Consider the following 19,982-nt stretch of genomic DNA (forward strand, 5'->3'; position numbering starts at 1 on the left):
TGCTATGGGGATTTGCTCCTACTCTGAACAGTTCCTAAAATGGACAGCATGTCAGCAGAGAGCACTATGGTCAGACAGAAAGGAAATTCAAAAAGAAAAAACTTCCTGTGGAGCATACAGCAGCTGATAAGTACTAGAAGGATTCAGATTTTTAAATACAAGTAATTTACAAATCTATTTCCTCCATTCACGTGCATGCTCGGCTCAGTCAAGCATGCATGTGTTGGGTAGGGAAAAATGCTTCCAAAGCCTCATGATGGATTGGGTATTAATCCAATAGGCACCATTCTTCTTTCTCCTACATCATGTGTTGGAAAGAGTCATACACATCACATACGCATCAACAGGTTAGGCCAAATAGTGCAGGGTTCCCCAGCCAGCTCCATTTGTTGCAAAACTACAACTCCCAGCATCTTAGGTTATACATTGACAAGCTGACTCCACCATCTATTACAGTATTTTACAATTAATTCTTTCCAGTCTGACCACAGTGCTCTCTGCTGACACCTCTGTCCGTGTCAGGTACTGTCCAGAGCAAGAGAGGTTTGCTATGGGGATTTGTTCCTGCTCTGGACAGTTCCCGACATGGACAGAGGTGTCAGCAGAGAGCACTGTGGTCAGACTGGAAAGAACTACACAACTTCCTGTGAAGCATACAGCAGCTGAGAAGTACTGGAAGGATTAAGATTTTTTTTATCAGAAGTAATTTACAAATCTGTTTAACTTTCTGGCACCAGTTAAAGGACAACTGGAGCGGTATGACACTTATCCCCTGTCCACAGGATAGGGGATAAGTGTTTGATTGCGTGGGGTCCGACCGCTGGGACCCCCTGTGATCTCCTGTACGGGGCGCCGCCATTAGCGCTCATGGTGAGCGCTAAGGAGCGTAGCGTCGACCTAGAGGTCGACTGTGACGCCCCGTCTCCTCCCCGTCCCCCATACAGTTCTATGGGGGAGGCACGAACGCTGCCTCCCCGCCTCTCCCACAGAGATGTATGGAGGAGGCGTGCCGGCTGCAACGTCATGCTGCGGCCGGCACGCCCCCTGCATGGGGACAGCCGCGGCCCTATACAGGAGATCACAGGGGGTCCCAGGGTCGGACCCCCCCGCGATCAAACAATTATCCCCTATCCTGTGGATAGGGGATAAGTGTTAATCACGCTGCAGATGTCCTTTAATTTGAAAAATAAATTAAAATTTTTTCCACCAGAGTACCCCTTTAAGGTGCCCACAGCTGTTGTAAAACTATAACTCCCAGTAAGCCCCGGACAGCCAAAGGCTGTCCGGGCTTACTGGTAGTTATAGTTTTGCAACAGCTGGAGGCACCTTAATTGGGAGACACTGGTCTATTATGTCTTTATGTCCTACATTGGGAATATGGAAGGCATCTGCCTTTATGAGACTACTCCTTTTAACCCTCAAGATGCTACGATCAATAGTGAAACCTTATGAGACCCCCACTGTCGACCCCTTTGGGGCATCCATTTGCCCTGCTCTATTTGCCAGGTTAGCCAACTTTCAGAAGACAATGACATACCTGAAGAAATACACAACGAAGCAGAAATTGCGCACAGGAAAAATAGAAGATGGCATTTTATCACGATGTTATGGATCCCTTAAGCAACATTCTTATACTTAAAAAAAAATAATTTAAAAAAGTTTTAAAAAATAAAAACACATTTGTTTAAAGAATTTCAACATCAGCCTTCCATTTCCTTTACTTAAGGAAAAAATAAATAAATAAATAAATTAAAAAAAGTCCCATAATCCAACAAGACGGGCGACATGAAGGGGCACCGTAATTAAAACACTGCCGCATTGAATATACACTATAGTGAGATAAAAAGTAAATTACATCATCAAACAAATCGCATGGAGGATGGGGAGAAGAAAATAAAAAAAAATTCATCGGATGACATTTAATGCCGACGTATGCTGAGATACCTACAGACTTATCGCGGGGGCTCCGAAGCTTATTAATAAGAATTATGATAAGGAAGAACGGTTATTAAATCACCGAGCGAACCCCGGCTCTCTGGCATTAAATCAATGTATAACAATACAATATATCCTACGGGCCTTACATATGAGAATGCTCATTACAAGGAAGGCCCCCCTAGACTAGCATTTCCCTGCCAGTGTGGCTCCAGCTGTTGCAAAACTACAACACCCAGCATGCCCGGACAGCAAAGGCTGTCTTGCATGCTGGGAGTTGTAGCCTTGCAACAGCTAGAGGCACACTGGTTGGGAAACACTGCACTAGACAAAAGTTGGCCATTCCTGTATGCCTATTGGATGAATACCCAATCAGGAGCAGGTTTCATACTCAACACATGCATGCTCGATTGAGCTGAGCGTGCATGTGAATGGTGGGGAACGTAAACACCACCTATTGAAGTTTTTTTTGTATATTATGAATGCAGCTTATTCCTTATGCACGAGGGTCCATAATGCAACACCAAAAGGCTACTGGGGCCCATACCGAATCGCTTTGTGCTTTCTCAAGGAGACATAAAGAAATATTTTTCAATGAATTCTGTTGTTAAAAAAAAAATGGTGTCATCTCTCATTGCATTGCAAGCTGTAATAGGGAGGCAACAGTAGAAAGAACGCTCCTGGGAAGAACACAGGGATCGTGATCCATAAAATACCATAAAGGGGCAGTAGTTTACAAACAGTGAGTTTACAGCTGTTGCAAAACTACAACTCCCAGCATGCCCGGACAGCCAGAGGCTGTCCGGGCATGCTGGGAGTTGTAGTATTGCAATAGCTGGATATGGTTGGAAAATAATGGATATTATGTCTATATGGGCTGCCCGTGCATACTTGGAGTTGTAGTTCTGCAACAGCTGGAGACACACTGTTATTAGGATCCTATAGGTGATCCAAGTTCAGGTCAGTTTAGCTACAGCAGATCTGGCCATTGCCAGGATGGGTTCACACTTTGTTTTTGTTTCTACTACAGTGAATTTCATTTGTTAAAAAAAAAAAAAAAAAAAAAAAAAAAAAAAAAATTATATATATATTTGTAAAAAAAAAAATTATTATATTTTTAATAATAATAAACAACATTATTTTTTTGAGAGAGAGATCAAATATATAACAATATTAATAATAATAAATAAAGAGATCAAATATATATATTTGATTATTAATAATAAATGAGAGAGAGAGAGAGAGAGAGAGAGAGAGAGAGAGAGAGAGAGAGAGAGAGAGAGAGAGAGAGAGAGAGAGAGAGAGAGAGAGAGAGAGAGATCAAATAGTACCTTTTAGTAGCTGTATGCTACAGAGGAAATTCTTTTCTTTTTGAATCTCTTTTTGTCGTCTTGTCCACAGTGCTCTCTGCTGACACCTCTGTCCATGTCAGGAACTGCATAGGTTTGCTATGGGGATTCTTTCCTGTTCTGGACAGTTCCTGATACGGCATCAGGTGTCAGCAGAGAGCACTGTGGAACAAGACAAAAAAAAAAAGAAATTACAGGGGTATTCCAGGCAAAACCTTTTTTTTTTATATATATCTCAACTGGCTCCGGAAAGTTAAACAGATTTGTAAATTACTTCTATTAAAAAATCTTAATCCTTCCAATAGTTATTAGCTTCTGAAGTTTCCTGTCTAACTGCTCAATGATGATGTCACGTCCTGTGCATGATGATGTCACGAGTTGTGCATGATGGGAGAATATCCCATAGGAACTGCACAGCTCCCGGGACGTGAGTCATCAGAGAGCAGTTTGACAGAAAACAACAACTCAACTTCAGAAGCTAATAACTATTGGAAGGATGAAGATTTTTTAATAGAAGTAATTTACAAATCTGTTTAACTTTCGGAGCCAGTTGATATATAACAAAAAGTTTTTGCCTGAATACCCCTTTAAAAAAAAGAAAAGCATTTCCTCTATAGCATAAAGCTGCGAAGAAGTACTGGAAGGATTAAGATTTTTTATAGAAGCAATTTACAAATCTGTTTAACTTTCTGGCACCAGTTGATTTGAAAAAAATTTTTTCCACCTGAGTACCCCTTTAAAGCAGCAGTAAACTTTTATGCAGCACTTAAAGGGGTACGCCGGCGCTTAGACATCTTATCCCCTATCCAAAGGATAGGGGATAAGATCCCTGATCGCGGGGGTCCCGCCGCTGGGGACCCCCGTGATTTTGCACGCAGCACCCCAGTTAAAATCAGTCCCCGGAGCGTGTTCACTTTGGGTCCGATTACCGGTGACCACAGGGCCAGAGGCGTGTGACGTCACGCCTCCGCCCCCGTGTGACATCACGCTCTGCCCCTCAATGCAAGCCTATGGGAGGGGGCGTGAGAGCCTTTGGATAGGGGATAAGATGTCTAAGCGCCGGAGTACCCTTTTAAAGGAACAGTTGCTGTTTAGATGCTGTATCTTGCAGCACAAGTAGTTCAGGAGGTAGCAGTAAAGTAGGACTCATTTCTCTGGGATTCTACAATCTGCGACACCGGAAATAAAGTGATGCTTATCGATACCATATCAGTGTTTCCTAAGCGGTGGCAAAACTACAATTCCCAGCATGCCCTGACCACAATAGATGTGTGCCCATCTTGCCTCCCTGCAGCTGTTGCAAATCTATGAATCTCATTATGCCCTGAAAGACAATGGGAGGTACAGTTTTGCAACAGCTAGATAACCCCACATTGGGGAACACCGCCTAGGCTGGGTTCACATCACATTTTTGCCATACAGTTTTCAATCCGTTTTTCTAAAGGAAACCGTATGGCAAAAAAACGGATGGAACAGTATGGAAAAAAGTAAACCGTATGCGTTTTTTAAGCGTGCATACAGTTCCGTCCGTCCGTTTTTTTTTTAAATACGTTTTTGAAAATGTTGCCCATTTTTAATGGGAGGGGTGTTGGGTGGGGACTTTAGGATGCAAATGCGCATGTGCAAAGTAAAAACCGTATACGGTTTCCCGTATGGAACCGTATACATGTGCGTTTCCCATTGACGTCCATGTTAAAAAAAAAACGTATGCGGTTTTGAGTACGGGAGAAAACCGTATTGCAAGCAAACCGTACGCAACCGGATTTATCCGGTTTTCAATTATAAAAACGTATACGGGAAACGTACTTGAAAAACGTGATGTGAACCCAGCCTTACACTGTGGGTGCTTGGTGACATCTGACCAGACCACCATGAATCATCCTGTGGGTACCCAAATGGGGACCCAAGCAAGACAACGAATGCCTTTACCAAACCAGCACCTGCAAAATGTCCAATTCCTCCTCCTGACGGAAGCGGAGAACAATTCCTGGCGCACAGCGCTGGATGACAACACGTGATAATATAACACAACACACCAATAAGATGACCCATAAAAAATAATATCGCTTAAAGGGGTACTCCGGTGAAAAAACTTTTTTTTTTTTTTTTAATCAACTGGTGCCAGAAAGTTAAACAGATTTGTAAATTACTTCTATTAAAAAAATCTTAATCCTTCCTGTACTTATTTGCTGCTGAATACTACAGCGGAAAATCACGAGCACAGTGCTCTCTGCTGACATCTCTGTCCATTTTAGGAACTGTCTTGACCAGCATATGTTTGCTATGGGGATTTTCTTCTAACCTGGACAGTTCCTAAAATGGACAGAGATGTCAGCAGAGAGCACTGTGCTTCAAACGGAAAAGAATTTCCACTGTAGTATTCAGCAGCTAATAAGTACAGGAAGGATTAAGATTTTTTAATATAAGTAATTTACAAATCTGTTCAACTTTCTGGCACCAGTTGATTTAAAATAAAAATTAAAAATAAAGTTTTTCACCGGGAGTACCCCTTTAAGCCTTATTTTTATGGGACAGGATATTACAATACCATTATTTGTTTTACTACACTATATTATCTAAAGTACAGCAGTGTTTCCCAAACCTGCGGCTCTCCGCCCATTGCAAAACTACAACTCCCATCATGCCCGGACAGCCGAAGGCTGTCCGGGCATGATGGGAGTTGTAGTTTTGCAACCGCCGGTGGAACACTGACTTACAGTATAGAGACATCATAGTGAAACCCAAAGTTTTGAATTTCCAAAAGGAGATTATACGCCGATGTCCGACTGATTCCGTGGTCACCAATCATTCATATGTCTCCACAGACTGGCGTCCTCCCACCTTTCCCCCAGTCAAGCTGCGGAGTGTCACCAGCTATTTCACACGCACACACTAGGGCAGTTTTTCCCCCCCCAACCAGTGTGCCTCCAGCTGTGGCAAAACTACAACTCTGGCCATGCTGGGAGTTGTAGTTCTGCAACAGCTGGGGGGGGGGGGGGTGCACTGCATTAGGGTGACCGCTTGCAACGGTCAGACAAATACCACCTCCAATCCAGGTTGTGTACCTTAAAAGAATGACCAGCAACGACGGTGACTGTGGCGGCGGTGACAGAGGGGGGAGGGGTAGACAAGTGTTCCCAGGGCTGAGCTCACACACTTGTGGTACATAATTGCAGTTTGTGATGACAGCCTATAATAATTACAGTATGCGCTCTCTTTTTCTCCGTGTCGCCACAAAAGATTTAAAAAAATAAATAAAAAACGAAGCACACAAACTAATAAACAAATCCTCCGCAGCAAGCCGGAGCAAAAGGTTCCATAACGTATCAATACGACAAAAATGTTCTGTTAAAATCTGTTTTGCCACAAATGCACAAAAACTAACAAAAAAAAACACAACTTCTGCAGCCAGCCAAAAGCAATACAGATTCAATAATAGATAGGTAATCAATACAAATTTTGATGGGGGGGGGGGGGGGGGGGGGCAGGGTTAAAATTGCAAAGGACCCCTGTCATATCTATACGGTGGCATATATACTCAAAAAATGTATAAATAAATTTAAAAAGCATTGGGGTACCATAGGCACCCGATTTCTGGAAAATTATTCATAGGCAATGGATAAAAGGCCAATATACAAAATTAATCACATGCATCGATAAAAATAAAAATATGCAAAAAAAAAAAAAAAAAAAAGAGGTTTACATGTGATTTCTTTATTTTTTTTGTTCAACTGTTTTTTTTTATTTACGTCTGATTTCTGCAGAAAAAATTCTGAATAAAAAAAAAATTAAAAATGTTATGCAAAACTTAATCCAATGCAGATTATTTTTATTTATTTAAAAACTAAAAAATTATGCAAAAACTTAATCCAACGCAGATTTATTTAAAACCATAAAAAAAATCTATGCAACTTAATCCAATGCAGTTTTTTTCTTTATTTAAAAATATATAAAAAAAAAATTATGCAACTTAATCCAATGCATTTACCTATTTAAAAACAAAAAAAAATTTATGCAAAACTTAATCCAATGCAGATTTTTTTATTTATTTAAAAACCATTTAAAAAAATTATGCAAAAAAATTAAAAATAAAAACTTAATCCAATGCAGATTATTATTATTATTATTATTTTTTTTTATTCAATTCTATTTGCAAATCACTGCTGAGGACCGAATCAAAAATGTAAATATTTACAAAGGCAAACACTGATGTTTACAAAAAACATCTGATATATATATATACATACACTGTATATATTTTTTTTGGGTGAACAATAAAATAATAAAAGGATACATTGTATCCACAGAGAAAGTATCAGACCCATGTGGTTAGCTATCAGTAGAGAAAGTTCTCAGCATTGAGTATGGTGGTAGGGGGGGAGCATTGCATTGCAGAGGAAGCATGCAGGCTGATAGGCAATGGATTCCAGGGATAAGGGGGGGCTCTGCAGGCACCAGCCATAAGGTGGGGGTTCCTCCTTACCTTGTGTGTTGTGCTGGTTGTTCTCCATGACACCGGGGTCTGCACTGTTCAGCTCAGCCAGTCTCCTGTTGGTGGCTGTCAGCTCGGATCTCAGGTTGGTCACCTCCTGGCTCGCAGACTGTATGGCCCCATCTATTCTCAGGGCCAGCTGCTTGTTATCCTCCATCATTTGCAGGATGTTGGCCTGGGGAGAGAGTAGACAGTGAGCAGCATGGTGGGCACCGATGCACTACAACACGCAGCAAGCCCACACGCAGCCCCGGGAGCTGTACGAGGCGGCACTGAAGGAATGGGCAGCACTGCAGGAGACACAGCGCCTCCTCTCCAAAGGACACGGCGCACATGACACGCTCTCTTTAAATGGAACCTACCACTGCACACTAGGGGGTGGCCGCCGGGCCGTTGTTTTATTTTCTAAACCGTTAACAAGCTGCGTTTTTCCCAGCACAGGATAACTTTCACTTTTCTCACTATATATTTCCTATCTAGCGAGTCCTTCATATCATAAAGCGTAGTGTAACAATAGACTTACCCGCCTTCCTCCCCCGTTCGAGGGGGGTAATGGTTTCGTCTAAATCAAAGCTACAAAAGTCCTGAGCGCAGTTTTCTTGGTTCCGTCCCCCCCCCCCCTGTGTTCATTATTTATTCAATGCTGAGTCCCCAAGACAAACCATTCCCGGGCCCGGGAGAGGGGGGGACGCACATGGGGCTGGAATCATGTCGCAGGGATGTTTCACAAGTCTAAATATCGCTTTACTGCAGACTGTTATAGCATTGGTAGAAGAAGCCTGATGGGGGCGCTCTGTAGATCGCACTGCAGTGAATGAGATACCTGACTGTGAATTTAGCCTGAATGGCAGTGCTTTCCCAAACTGTGTCTCCAGCTGTTGCAAAACTACAACTCCCAGCATACCCGGACAGCCTTCGGCTGTCCGGGTATGCTGGGAGTTGTAGTTTTGCAACCGCAGGAGACACACTAGGGGGGTGAGATTCATCAAAGCCAGTGCTGACGAAAAGTTAAAAACTACAACTCCCAGCATGTGCAGAGGAGAGTTGACCAGTTGCCCATAGCAACCAATCAGAACACTTCCTTCATTTTTCAAAGACAAAATAAGCGATCTGATTGGTTGTTATGGGCAACTGGTCAACTTCCCCCCTACACTGGTTTGGATGAATCCCCCCATGTGTCTCCAGCTGTTGCAAAACTACAACTCCCAGCATTTGCAGAGGAGAGTTGACCAGTTGCCCATAGCAACCAATCAGATCACGTCTTTCGTTTTTGAAAAAAATGAAAGAAGCGTTCTGATTGGTTGCTATGGGCAACTGAACTGATCAACTCTCCTCTGCACATGCTGGGAGTTGTAGTTTTGCAACAGCTGGAGACACACTGTGGGAAATTCATCAAAACTTGTGCACAGGAGAGTTGATCAGTTGCCCATAGCAACCAATCAGATCGCTTATTTTGTCTTTGAAAAATGAAAGAAGCATTCTGATTGGTTGCTATGGGCATCTGGTCAACTCTTCTATGCACATGCGTGGAGTTGTAGTTTTGCAACAGCTGGAGACACACTGGGGGGGGGGATTCATCAAAACCAGTGTGGGGGGAAGTTAACCAGTTGCCCATAGCAACCAATCAGATCGCTTATTTTGTCTTTGAAAAATGAAAGAATCTGATTGGTTGCCATGGGCAACTGGTCAACTCTCCTCTGCATACGTTTTGATGAAACTCCCCCAGTGTGTCTCCAGCTGTTGCAAAACTGAGCTCCCGGCATGCCCGTCTTGATGAATTCCCCCGCTGCACTGTTTGGAAAGGGTTTGCAGACAACAACAGCGCCCACACCTGTCCATAGGTTGTTTGTTGTATTGCAGCTCAGCGTGACAGAATTGGATGTGTTTGGTCACAATACTGGGCACAACCTGTGAGCGCGGGGTGGCACTGTTGATATGTTTTTGTAAGGCTCTGTTCATACCGCGGTCACGGCTTTTGTTGTGAATAGAAAGGCTGCTTTTTCCAGTAATGGCGCCACACACCTGTCCATGGGCGGTTTGTGGTGTGGAAGCTGAGCGCCATTGAAGCCCATAGAGTTGAGCTGTAGTGTCAGACACATCCTGTAGATGGAGTGGAGCCGTCATGGCGCTCCCCACCCCCCAATCAAATCTGTCATAACTACTGACAGAGGCTCTAAATGAGAGTCCTTAACACAAGAGCTTAGTCAATGAGATACGTTGTTTTGTAGTTTGCCACTACTGTCATGGCTTCCTTTGGAGGTATGAACAGAGCCTAATACTATACAAGTCCTGACAATAAAGGGGGGGACCATCTGGATGGCAATGTTAAATGGGCACTGTGATAATCAAAGACTTTGTATATGTTGTGCATTAATTTTTCTTATATACTTCATAAGAAATCTCCTTTTTTTATAGACATCATGGCTTATAAAAAAAAAAAAGAAAGTCTACTAGGGGTCCCCATACCACCCAGAACATAATCCTGTCTTTGTCCTAGCTGAAGCACAGACAAGGACAGAGTCCAGGAAGTGAGGGAGGGACTAATAATCCTCTGTGCTCACTCCTGTCCTATCAGACTGCAGCAGGAAAACAGAAAGGAGGGGGTTACAGAGCAGCCTGCAGTGATTGGATGAAGAGACCCAGCACAGCAAAGCAGACTCATAGAGGAAGTGAATGCATGGTGAGTGAGGGCATGGTGAAGGAGGGCGGGCTCAGTGCTTGTCTCAGACACGCCTCTTTCTGAACAGTGGATGTCAGATTGAGTAAGCAGCAGAACGGAGGGATTTGTGAACCAAATACAGAAGCTAGACACATAAAAAAGACACGGAAAGCATCTTCTTGACCTAGTGAGTAACATGGACTCATTATTTTTTCCTGTGATATGACAGGTTCGCTCCATAGGGATTGTTTAGTGAAAAATAACTTTTCCCTTTCCGACTGCTGTAACCCCCCTGTGACCTCCAGAACGGGCCTCGGTTCTCAGAGAGAGTTAGTGCTGCAAAAGAACATGCGCTCCATTAATTTCTATGGGAAAAGATATTAGAGTTCTGAACGGTATCCGGTATCTTCAGCACTACCATAAGAATGAATGGAGCGTGTGATCTGGAGCACAAACTCTCTCTGAGATTTGGGGCCCCGTTTTTGAGATTATGGGGGGGTCCCAAGTGGTCAAACACTTATCCTGTGGATGAGCTGTTTTTCATCTCTTGTTGTTTTTAACCTATTTAGTACAAAATCCTCATTCTCACCCACAGATTAGAGTTGAGAGAACTTACAGTAAATTGGCTCGTAGTGAACCTCACAGCTCGGCGGTTGATTACTTTAGTCTGTGTAAATTAGTTCAGCTTTCCAAGGGCTCTGGTTGCCTGGAAAAGTCCGGGATGACAGTCTTAGGTCTCCTGGGACTTGTATCCACCTTTTCCAGGCAACTGGAGCCCTTGGAAAGCTGAACTAATTTACACAGACTAAACTAATCAACAGCCGAGCTGCGAGGTTCACTACAAGTCAATTTACTGTAAGTTCTCTCAACTCTACCACAGATCTCTCCCCAGTGCTGCACCTCTCTACATCTCCTACACCTGCTCTCCGCTCTGTTAAAGGGGTAGTCCAGTGGTGAAAAACTTATCCCCTATCCTAAGGATTCCCCTATCCTGGGGCCCCCTGCGATCTCTCTGTACGGGGCCAGGCTCTCTGGCCAGATAGCGGGTGTCGACCCCCGCACGAAGCGGCAGCCGACACGCCCCCTCAATACATCTCTATGGCAGAGCCGGAGATTACCGAAGGCAGCGCTTCGGCTCTGCCATAGAGTTGTATTGAGGGGGCGTGTCGGCCGCCGCTTCGTGCGGAGGTTGACACGCCCCCTTCCCGCGGGCTGTCGGGGCTCCGTACAGGAGATCGCAGGGGGCCCCAGCGGTCGGACCCCCCCGCGATCTCAAACTTATCCCCTATCCTTAGGATAGGGGATAAGTAGTTCACCACTGGGTCACCACTGGACTACTCCTTTAATGACCTGAAACATCTTCTATATTCTAACATCTTCTATAATCCGAACCTCTCACTCCCGTCTCCAAGACTTTACTCGTGCTGCGCCAGGTCTCTGGCATACAATACCCCGAACCCTCAGACTTATACCCAACATAAACAGTTCTAAACATGCCCTAAGGGTGCATACACACGTACAAATTTTTGCTGAAGATTTGCTGCCTATTGAATTTAATGGAAAACTAAATCTGCTGAAGCAAATCTGCTGCAGAAAATATGCACGTGTGAACGCGCCATAAAGACACATCTCTTCAAGCAGATCTATAACATTCCTTATTGGTCTCCCCTACTATCACCTTTTTTAGACTTCTGAGTCTTGGAGATATCATAAGTGCCATAGTCGGCAGTCTCTCCCTATGCTCTATGCCAGTGGTCTCCAACCTGCGGACCTCCAGATGTTTCAAAGCTAAAAGTCCCAGCATGTCCGGACAGCCAACGGCTGTCCGGGCATGCTGGGAGTTTTAGTTTTGCAACATCTGGAGGTCCGCAGATTGGAGACCACTGCTCTATGCACTTTTAGAATATACTTGGTGACCGTTTCCCCCTCCTTATGTATAGTGTTGAGCGCGAATATTCGAAAAGCTAATTTTTACCGAAAATATCGGCACTTGTTTAGAATATAGTGATATATATTTGTAATGACGAACATTCGTTTTTTTTTTTTTTCTTTTTGCGAATATGCAAATATTCACAAATATCGGCACTTCCAATCAGAGGACACTGATCCCTCCCTTCTTTTAGGTGAAAGATATAATTGCGCATGCGCACTATGCGGATTTCATTATGAATTTTCGCATGAAGACAATAAAAAAACAAACACATGAACATAGAGAATATGCGAATTTCGCAAATATAGGACGAATATTCGTCCTTATATTCACGAAAATTTGCGAATATAATTTGAATATGGCCCATGCCGCTCATCCCTACTTATGTATTCTCCCCTATTTATAAAACATGGCTGGACCATTGTATCAATAAATGTCTACGTTTTGTCTAAACCCCCATTTCTCATAGCAGTGTTTCCTAACCAGGGGTGCCTCCAGCTGTTGCAAAACTACAACTCCCAGTATGCCCGGACAGCCTTTGGCTGTCCGGGCAAGCTGGGAGTTGTAGTTTTACAACAGCTGGAGGCCCCCTGATTGGGAAACACTGCCTCATAGACTGTAAACTCTCGCAGGCAGGGCCCTCACTCCTCCTGATGAATACATAGTGTGTGATTTTATAATTGTCTTTATTTGTACCCCCCAAAATTTTAAAGGGCTTCGGAATCTGTTGGCACTATATAAATATTATCATTATTATTGTCTATACAAAAAGAATGTAGTGGATGCCCATTCCTTCTGCCAGCTAAGTCTGGTGAAGTGTGCACAGAACTACCACACTGGCAAAGCTGAGTGATTCACCGATTGGTCAGCTTAGACTTCCGTATTCCTCCTAATAGACTTATGAGTCTCGTGAGAAAGAACCTGAACAAGCAGGATTCTATGTAATAGAGATCACCTGGCATCTTGTCTGCTAGCAATTCAGATTTTTTTTTTTTTATGATGTTTGGAGCATCAGAGCCACAAACACAGGGCTTGTTATGTGACGTATCAAAGCCTATTTACCTCTCAGGGTTATTGGAGAGCTGGATGACAACCTTTATGGGAGTTGAAGTGTGTGACAACCTGTATAACATAGATTACGTCATGACCATTGCACTTGCACCGGAATTTCCGAAATTAGCAAAAATCCTAATTAGTGACGAATTGTGATGTCTTCATGACTGGGGCAGAGCATCTCCAACATGGTGGGTCTTGTGGACAGTTCTTGGTATGTAGGGGTTAGAACCTAGCACCCCCCCCACCCCCCCCCCCCCCCCACAAAAAAAACAAGACAACATAGCTATAAGACACAATTTTCTACATATATTAGTTTATGTCTCAATAATAGTCTGCAGTGCCAGCCAGGAAGGCTTTGGGTTCATTTTAATTCTAGCAGCACTGGCTCCTCCATGGGTATCCCTACGTGTTAATGTCAGTAAGTAATGACTGGTCACAATAAAAGGTACAAACGGTTGATTAAAATATTTATTTTCCAATAAATTTGCCCCCAACCTCCGTAGGCAGCAGCCTACCTTGCCTACCACATGTCCCAGCCCCGAAGGAAAGTGTCAATGATAGACATGTAAGCATCAGAACTGGACCAGGGAGCAATGGAAGAATTGATCTGATAAATCACATTTTCCTGTCCTTCATATAGATGGCTAGGTGTGTGTGCGCCACTTACCCGGGCAAGAGATGGCACCAGGATGCACCATGGGAAAAAGACAAGCAGTGATGGTCAATGTTCTGCTGGAAATTGTGGGTCCTGGCATCCTGTTGATGTGACTGTGACATGTACCACTTACCTACAGTATACAGACCAAATACCCCTTTTTGGGATGCCCTAATGGCAGTGGCCTCTTTTGTTGGATAATGTCCCGGCCCTACTCCAAAAATATGTTGAAGAATGAGGAACACGACAGAGAGATCAAGTAGATAACATGGCCTCTAAATTCCTCAGATCTCAAGCCCCTCGAACATCTGTGGGATCTGCTGGGGAAAGAAGTCCAATCCACAGAGGACTTAAAGGGGTACTCCGCCCCTAGACATCTTATCCTCTAGCTAAAGGATAGGGGATAAGATGTCTGATCTCCGACCCTTCGCTGGAGACCCCTGCGATCTCCCTGCTGCACCCGGCATTCGTTTAGAGCGTCGGGTGCAGTGCCCGAGGCTGGTGATGTCACGCCCATGCCCCGTGACATCACGGCCACGCCCCCTCGATGCATGTCTATGGGAGGGGGCGTGACGTCCGTCACGCCCCCTCCCATAGACTTGCATTGAGGGGGCGTGGCATTGACGTCACGAGCGGGGCATTACCGTGACGTCACAGGCCTCCTCCCCGCATTGCCAGTCATCCGGCATTGAGTCATCCGCATTGCCAGTCATCCGGATGTCTGGGGTGCTGCATCCAAGATCGCGGGGGTCCCCTGCGGTGGGACCCCCTGGATCAGACATCTTATCCACCTATCCTTTGGATGGGGGATAAGATGTCTAGGGGCGGAGTACCCCTTTAAGGGTCTACAGGACTTGCACTTGCAAGCGAAAATTCAGAAGTGCGAATGGGAGTGCGGAATCCCATAGAAGTCTATAGGCTTTAATCTGATGCGGAATTCCGCAAGCGGAAACTCTGCGGTGTGAATAGACCCTTAGAGTATCTGCGGCCGAGGGTTCATTTCTTTCTATGTATCTCTTTACCTCCAGAAGTTACAATGTATTTCACAGTCTCAGTCTCCGTCTTAAAATTTCACGAGCTGTGATCTCACTTCTTCCGTACGTCAATGATAATTTAATGCTCACACCCATGTTGATCATATCCATCTGTAACACGTCTGGAGAGCTCGCCTGCTGACTTTCACATAGAATTCCCGCATGTATTCATCTACACAACAATTTTCTGCATGTGCGAACACTGGATGTTTTATGATTGAAAGACATCAAGCAGAAATTAAAGGCTCCTTCAAGAATGTGCATACGTGCTAAGGAGTCTTGTCTACAACCTCTCTGTAGCCTGGTACCAGTTTTATTATAATAATCACCTATACACGGTTTAGAGCCTGTTGGTTATATGGAGATATAGCAGAGCTGCATTGGGTTAGATGGTGATGTCATGATGCGTTACTGTCGATTTGCATAGGACTTCAGGTAAATCTGCTTCGTTACCAAAATGTTTTTTCCCTGCACTGTGTTAGAGATAGTAAAAACCACTGGTGGGGTCCAATCTGTGGCCAGATCGAAGGGGTCATGGCTTCTGTGTCAGAGTAGATGCAAAGAGGAGGTTCACTTTACCACCTAGCACCCCAGAGTTTGGGCGACCAACCGGTCATACTTTAAAGGGTACTCATCGCCGAGACATTTTATCCCCTATCCAAAGGATAGGGGATAAGATGTCTGATCGTGGGGGTCCTGTCGCTGGGGACCCCGCAATCTCCCTGCTGCGGCACCCGGCGTTCGTTTAGAGCATTGGGTGCAGCGCCGGAAGCTCGTGACGTCATGGCAGTGCCCTGTTCGTGATGTCACAGCCACTCCCCCGCAATGCAAGTCTATGGGAGGGGGCGTGATGGCCATCACGCCCCCTCCCATAAACTTGCATTGAGGGGGCACGTCCGTGACATCACAAGCCTCTGCCCCGCATGGCCAGTCATCCGGCATGGAGCGAAGTTCGCTCCGTGCACAGGATGTCTGGGGTGCCTCAGTCGAGATCACGGGGGTGGCCGAACCCCCGGGATCATAAATCGTATCCCCTATTCTTTGGGGTGAAATACCCCTTTAAAGGGGTACTCCACTGGAAAACATTTTCTTTTAAATCAACTGATGCCAGAAAGTTAAACAGATTTGCAAATGACTTCTATTAAAAAATCCCAATCCTTCCAGTACTTGTCAGCTGCTGTATGATCCACAGGAAGTTCTTTTCTTTTTGAATTTCCTTTCTGTCTGACCACAGTGCTCTCTGCTGACACCTCTGTCCACATTAGGAACTGTCCAGAGCAGGATATGTTTGCTATGGAGATTTGCTCCTGCTCTAAACAGTTCCTGACATGGACAGAGGTGTCAGCAGAGAGCACTGTGGTCAGACAGGAAGGAAATTCAAAAAGAAAATAACTTCCTGTGTATAAGGCTGCATTCACACCACGTTTTGTACATACGGGTGCCGGATCCGGCGGGGGGAGGGGCAAACCGGGTGCTCCCATACCCCGGCCGGATCAGCCCGTGACTCCATTTACTTTAATGATCCGACCGAAGTCAAACGGTGGCTCCGGTCGGCTCAGTTTTGACCCGTATGCGAAGTATACTACGGTTTTAGGTCCGGTCCAAAACCGCATATGGGTCAAAACTGAGCCGACCGGAGCCACCGTTTGACTTCGGTCGGATCATTAAAGTAAATGGAGTCACGGGCTGATCCGGCCGGGGTACGGGAGCGCCCGGTTTGCCCCTCCGGCACCCGTATGTACAAAACATGGTGTGAATGCACCCTTATACAGCAGCTGATAGGTACTGGAAGGATTGGGATTTTTTTTTATAAAAGTAATATACAAATCTGTTTAACTTTCTGGCACCAGTTAATTTAAAAGAAAATGTTTTCCAGTGGAGTACCCCTTTAAGGTCTTAGCCATCTGTGTTGGAAGAACTTTGGGATGTCAGAGTATTGTGGGCATAAGACTAGGGCTACACAACGACTTTGGCCGCAACACAGATCATTGAGCCATAGGCTGCAGAGTGTCTGCATCGTAGCTAATGAAAATGAATCTGGTATCTCGGGAACCGCCCAGTTTAGAAGAGGTTTGCTATGGGGATTTGATTCTAAACTGGGCGGTTCCTGAGACAGGTGTCATCAGAGAGCACTCAGACAGAAAAGAACAACCTTAACTTCAGAAGCTCATAAGTACTGAAAGGATTAAGATTTTTTTAATAGAAGTAATTTACAAATCTGTTTAACTTTCTGGAGCCAGTTGATATATAAAAAAGTTTTTTTCCTGGAATACCCCTTTAACATTGCAATTAGAGATGAGCGAACTTACAGTAAATTCGATTCGTCACGAACTTCTCAGCTCGGCAGTTGAAAACTTCAGGTGCTCCCGTGGGCTGGAAAAGGTGGATACATTCCTAGGAGACTCTTTCCCAGGACTGTATCCACCTTTTCCAGCCCACCGGAGCACCGGAAAGCTGAACTCATTTATGCAGGAAAAGTCATCAACTGCCAAGCCGAGAAGTTCGTGACGAATCGAATTTATTGTAAGTTCGCTCATCTCTAATTGCAATGCATACTGTCTGAGCTGGACAAAGTGGTGCTTTTTCTTTATACCCATCATCCCTGTTGGATCTCATCCCAGTTTTGGGGGAGAAAACCCCCAAAACAAAGAACACAAAGCTCCAGAACTGGAGTATTTTTGTCCCATCATGACGCATGAACAATGCAGCCCCCAAAGAGTCGAATGACACATTCAGCTCTGCTTCATCTGTGATAATAGGGCTTACCTAGATACTATTTCCCATTCACTGTGCGGGAGAGGGTGTCTATTGGCTGCACTCTGCATTCATGTGCATGTTTTGTCTAGTTGCTGGGGGTAACCCTTTGAAGCCCTGGAGAATGCAGGAGATGAGCCCCTCACATCCCTCCTTCCCCCCAGGATTACTATCACTAAGCCAATGTGTGGAGTCTAGGATGCCGCACGTGGATTCAATCTTTACTAAAGTAGTTATACAAAGTGAATGTTACTTTTACCTTCTTTCATTATATATCTATCCAACTGAATTGTTTAGAGTCCTATTTATATTGACTGGGGTATATATATATATATATATATATATATATATATATATATATATATATATATATATACCGTATTTTTCGTCATATAAGACACTCCGGTATAGGACAGTGATCTTCAACCTGCGGACCTTCCGATGTTGCAAAACTACAACTCCCAGCATGCCCGAACAGCCGTTGGCTGTCCGGGCATGCTGGGAGTTGTAGTTTTGCAACATCTGGAGGTCCGCAGGTTGAAGACCACTGGTATTGGAGGTAATACTCACGTGTCCCCACCACTCCCGACTAGAGATGAGCGAATTTACAGTAAATTCGATTCGTCACAAACTTCTCGGCTGGGCAGTTGATGACTTTTCCTGCATAAATGAGTTCAGCTTTCCGGTGCTCCGGTGGGCTGGAAAAGGTGGATACAGTCCTAGGAAAGAGTCTCCTAGGACTGTATCCACCTTTTCCAGCCCACCGGAGCACCGGAAAGCTGAACTAATTTATGCAGGATAAGGCATCAACTGCCGAGCCGAGAAGTTCGTGATGAATCGAATTTACTGTAAATTCGCTCATCTCTACTCCCGACCCATCACCGCTCGTCACCGCTGCCCTGGATGTCGCCCTCCATCGCAGTCGCCACGTCCCCGGGGGTGTCCCCGTCGCTCCGGAACGTCTCTGCTGCCCGGTATCCTCGCTCTCCGTCGCCGCCATGACGTCGCTACGCACGCCGCTCCTATTGGATGACGGGACGGCGTGCGCAACAACATGATGACGACGAAGGAGAGGGCCGGCCATGCAGGGGATCCCGGCACGGAGTAGACACCGAGGAGGCAGATAAGGTCCCTCCCAGTGTCCTGTAAGCTGTTCGGGTCCCGAACAGCCCGTCTGAGCAGCCGGGTTAGTGTTATTTTCGCTTCAGACGTGGCGGTCAACTTTGATCGCCGCGTCTGAAGGGTTAATACAGGGCATCACCGCGATCGGTGATGTCCTGTATTAGCCACGGGTCCCGGCCGTTGATGGCCGCAGGGACCATCGCGATAGGGGTGTATTCGCCGTATAAGACGCACCAACTTCCCCCCCAGTTTTGGGGAAGAAAAAGTGCGTCTTATACGGCAAAAAATACGGTAACAATCTGGCCAATAGGTATATAAAACAAAAGTTTGGTTTGTAAAAAAAAATCTAGTTAACCTTTTCTTTGCTTTAGTGTGGGAAAGTTGGGTGACAAACATTATGGCTCCCATAAAGTTTTCACCATACACAGTTAATATATTGTTATGTTAATATATCCCCAAAAACTGTATTTTGAAAAAGATTTTTAGCAGGCGGAGCCAATCTATGACTAAGGCCCGCTAGGAAGGAAACACGTCAGAGGGGGAGGTTTTACATCATGTGGGCTTTGGATTAGCACTGAATATTTCCATTGCTATCATGCTTCTAAAGGGGTACTCCGCTGCTAGACATCTTATCCCCTATCCAAAGGATCATGTCTGATTGCGGGGGTCCCACTACTGCCCCCCCCCCCCCCCCAAAGACATGAATGGAGGGCACGTGGTGTGACGGCACAAGGGGAGTGGCCATGACTTCATGATCACGGCCTCTGGCTCCGAGTGTTCTGAACAAAATGTTCAGAACGTTGGAGCACTGGGGTACCCCTTTAATGGATTAAAGGGGTACTCCATTGGAAAACATTTTTTTTTAAATCAACTGGTGCCAGAAAGTTAAACAGATTTGTAAATTACTTCTAATAAAAAATCTTTACCCTTCCAGTACACTTTAGCAGCTGTATGCTACAGAGGAAATTCTTTTCTTTTTGAATTTCTTTTTTGTCT

The 19,982-nt window shown here is 44.9% G+C and overlaps 1 protein-coding gene across 5 annotated transcripts in view; it reads right to left on the minus strand.

Annotated features, from left to right (window-relative positions):
• KAZN (kazrin, periplakin interacting protein) overlaps window positions 1-19,982 on the minus strand; it is a 563,135-nt gene that overhangs the window by 200,115 nt on the left and 343,038 nt on the right. For 4 of the 5 annotated variants that reach the window (XM_056544094.1, XM_056544093.1, XM_056544095.1 and 1 more), the window contains exon 3: window positions 7,768-7,951. In XM_056544094.1, the coding sequence (XP_056400069.1) occupies window positions 7,768-7,951 (184 nt within the window). Of the gene's footprint in view, window positions 1-7,767; window positions 7,952-8,299; window positions 8,596-19,982 lie in introns of those variants that run through there. The other variant, XM_056544097.1, reaches the window with a different exon arrangement.

The sequence above is a fragment of the Hyla sarda genome, chromosome 10 (assembly GCF_029499605.1).
Source record: "Hyla sarda isolate aHylSar1 chromosome 10, aHylSar1.hap1, whole genome shotgun sequence".
Taxonomy (NCBI): Eukaryota; Metazoa; Chordata; class Amphibia; order Anura; family Hylidae; genus Hyla; species Hyla sarda.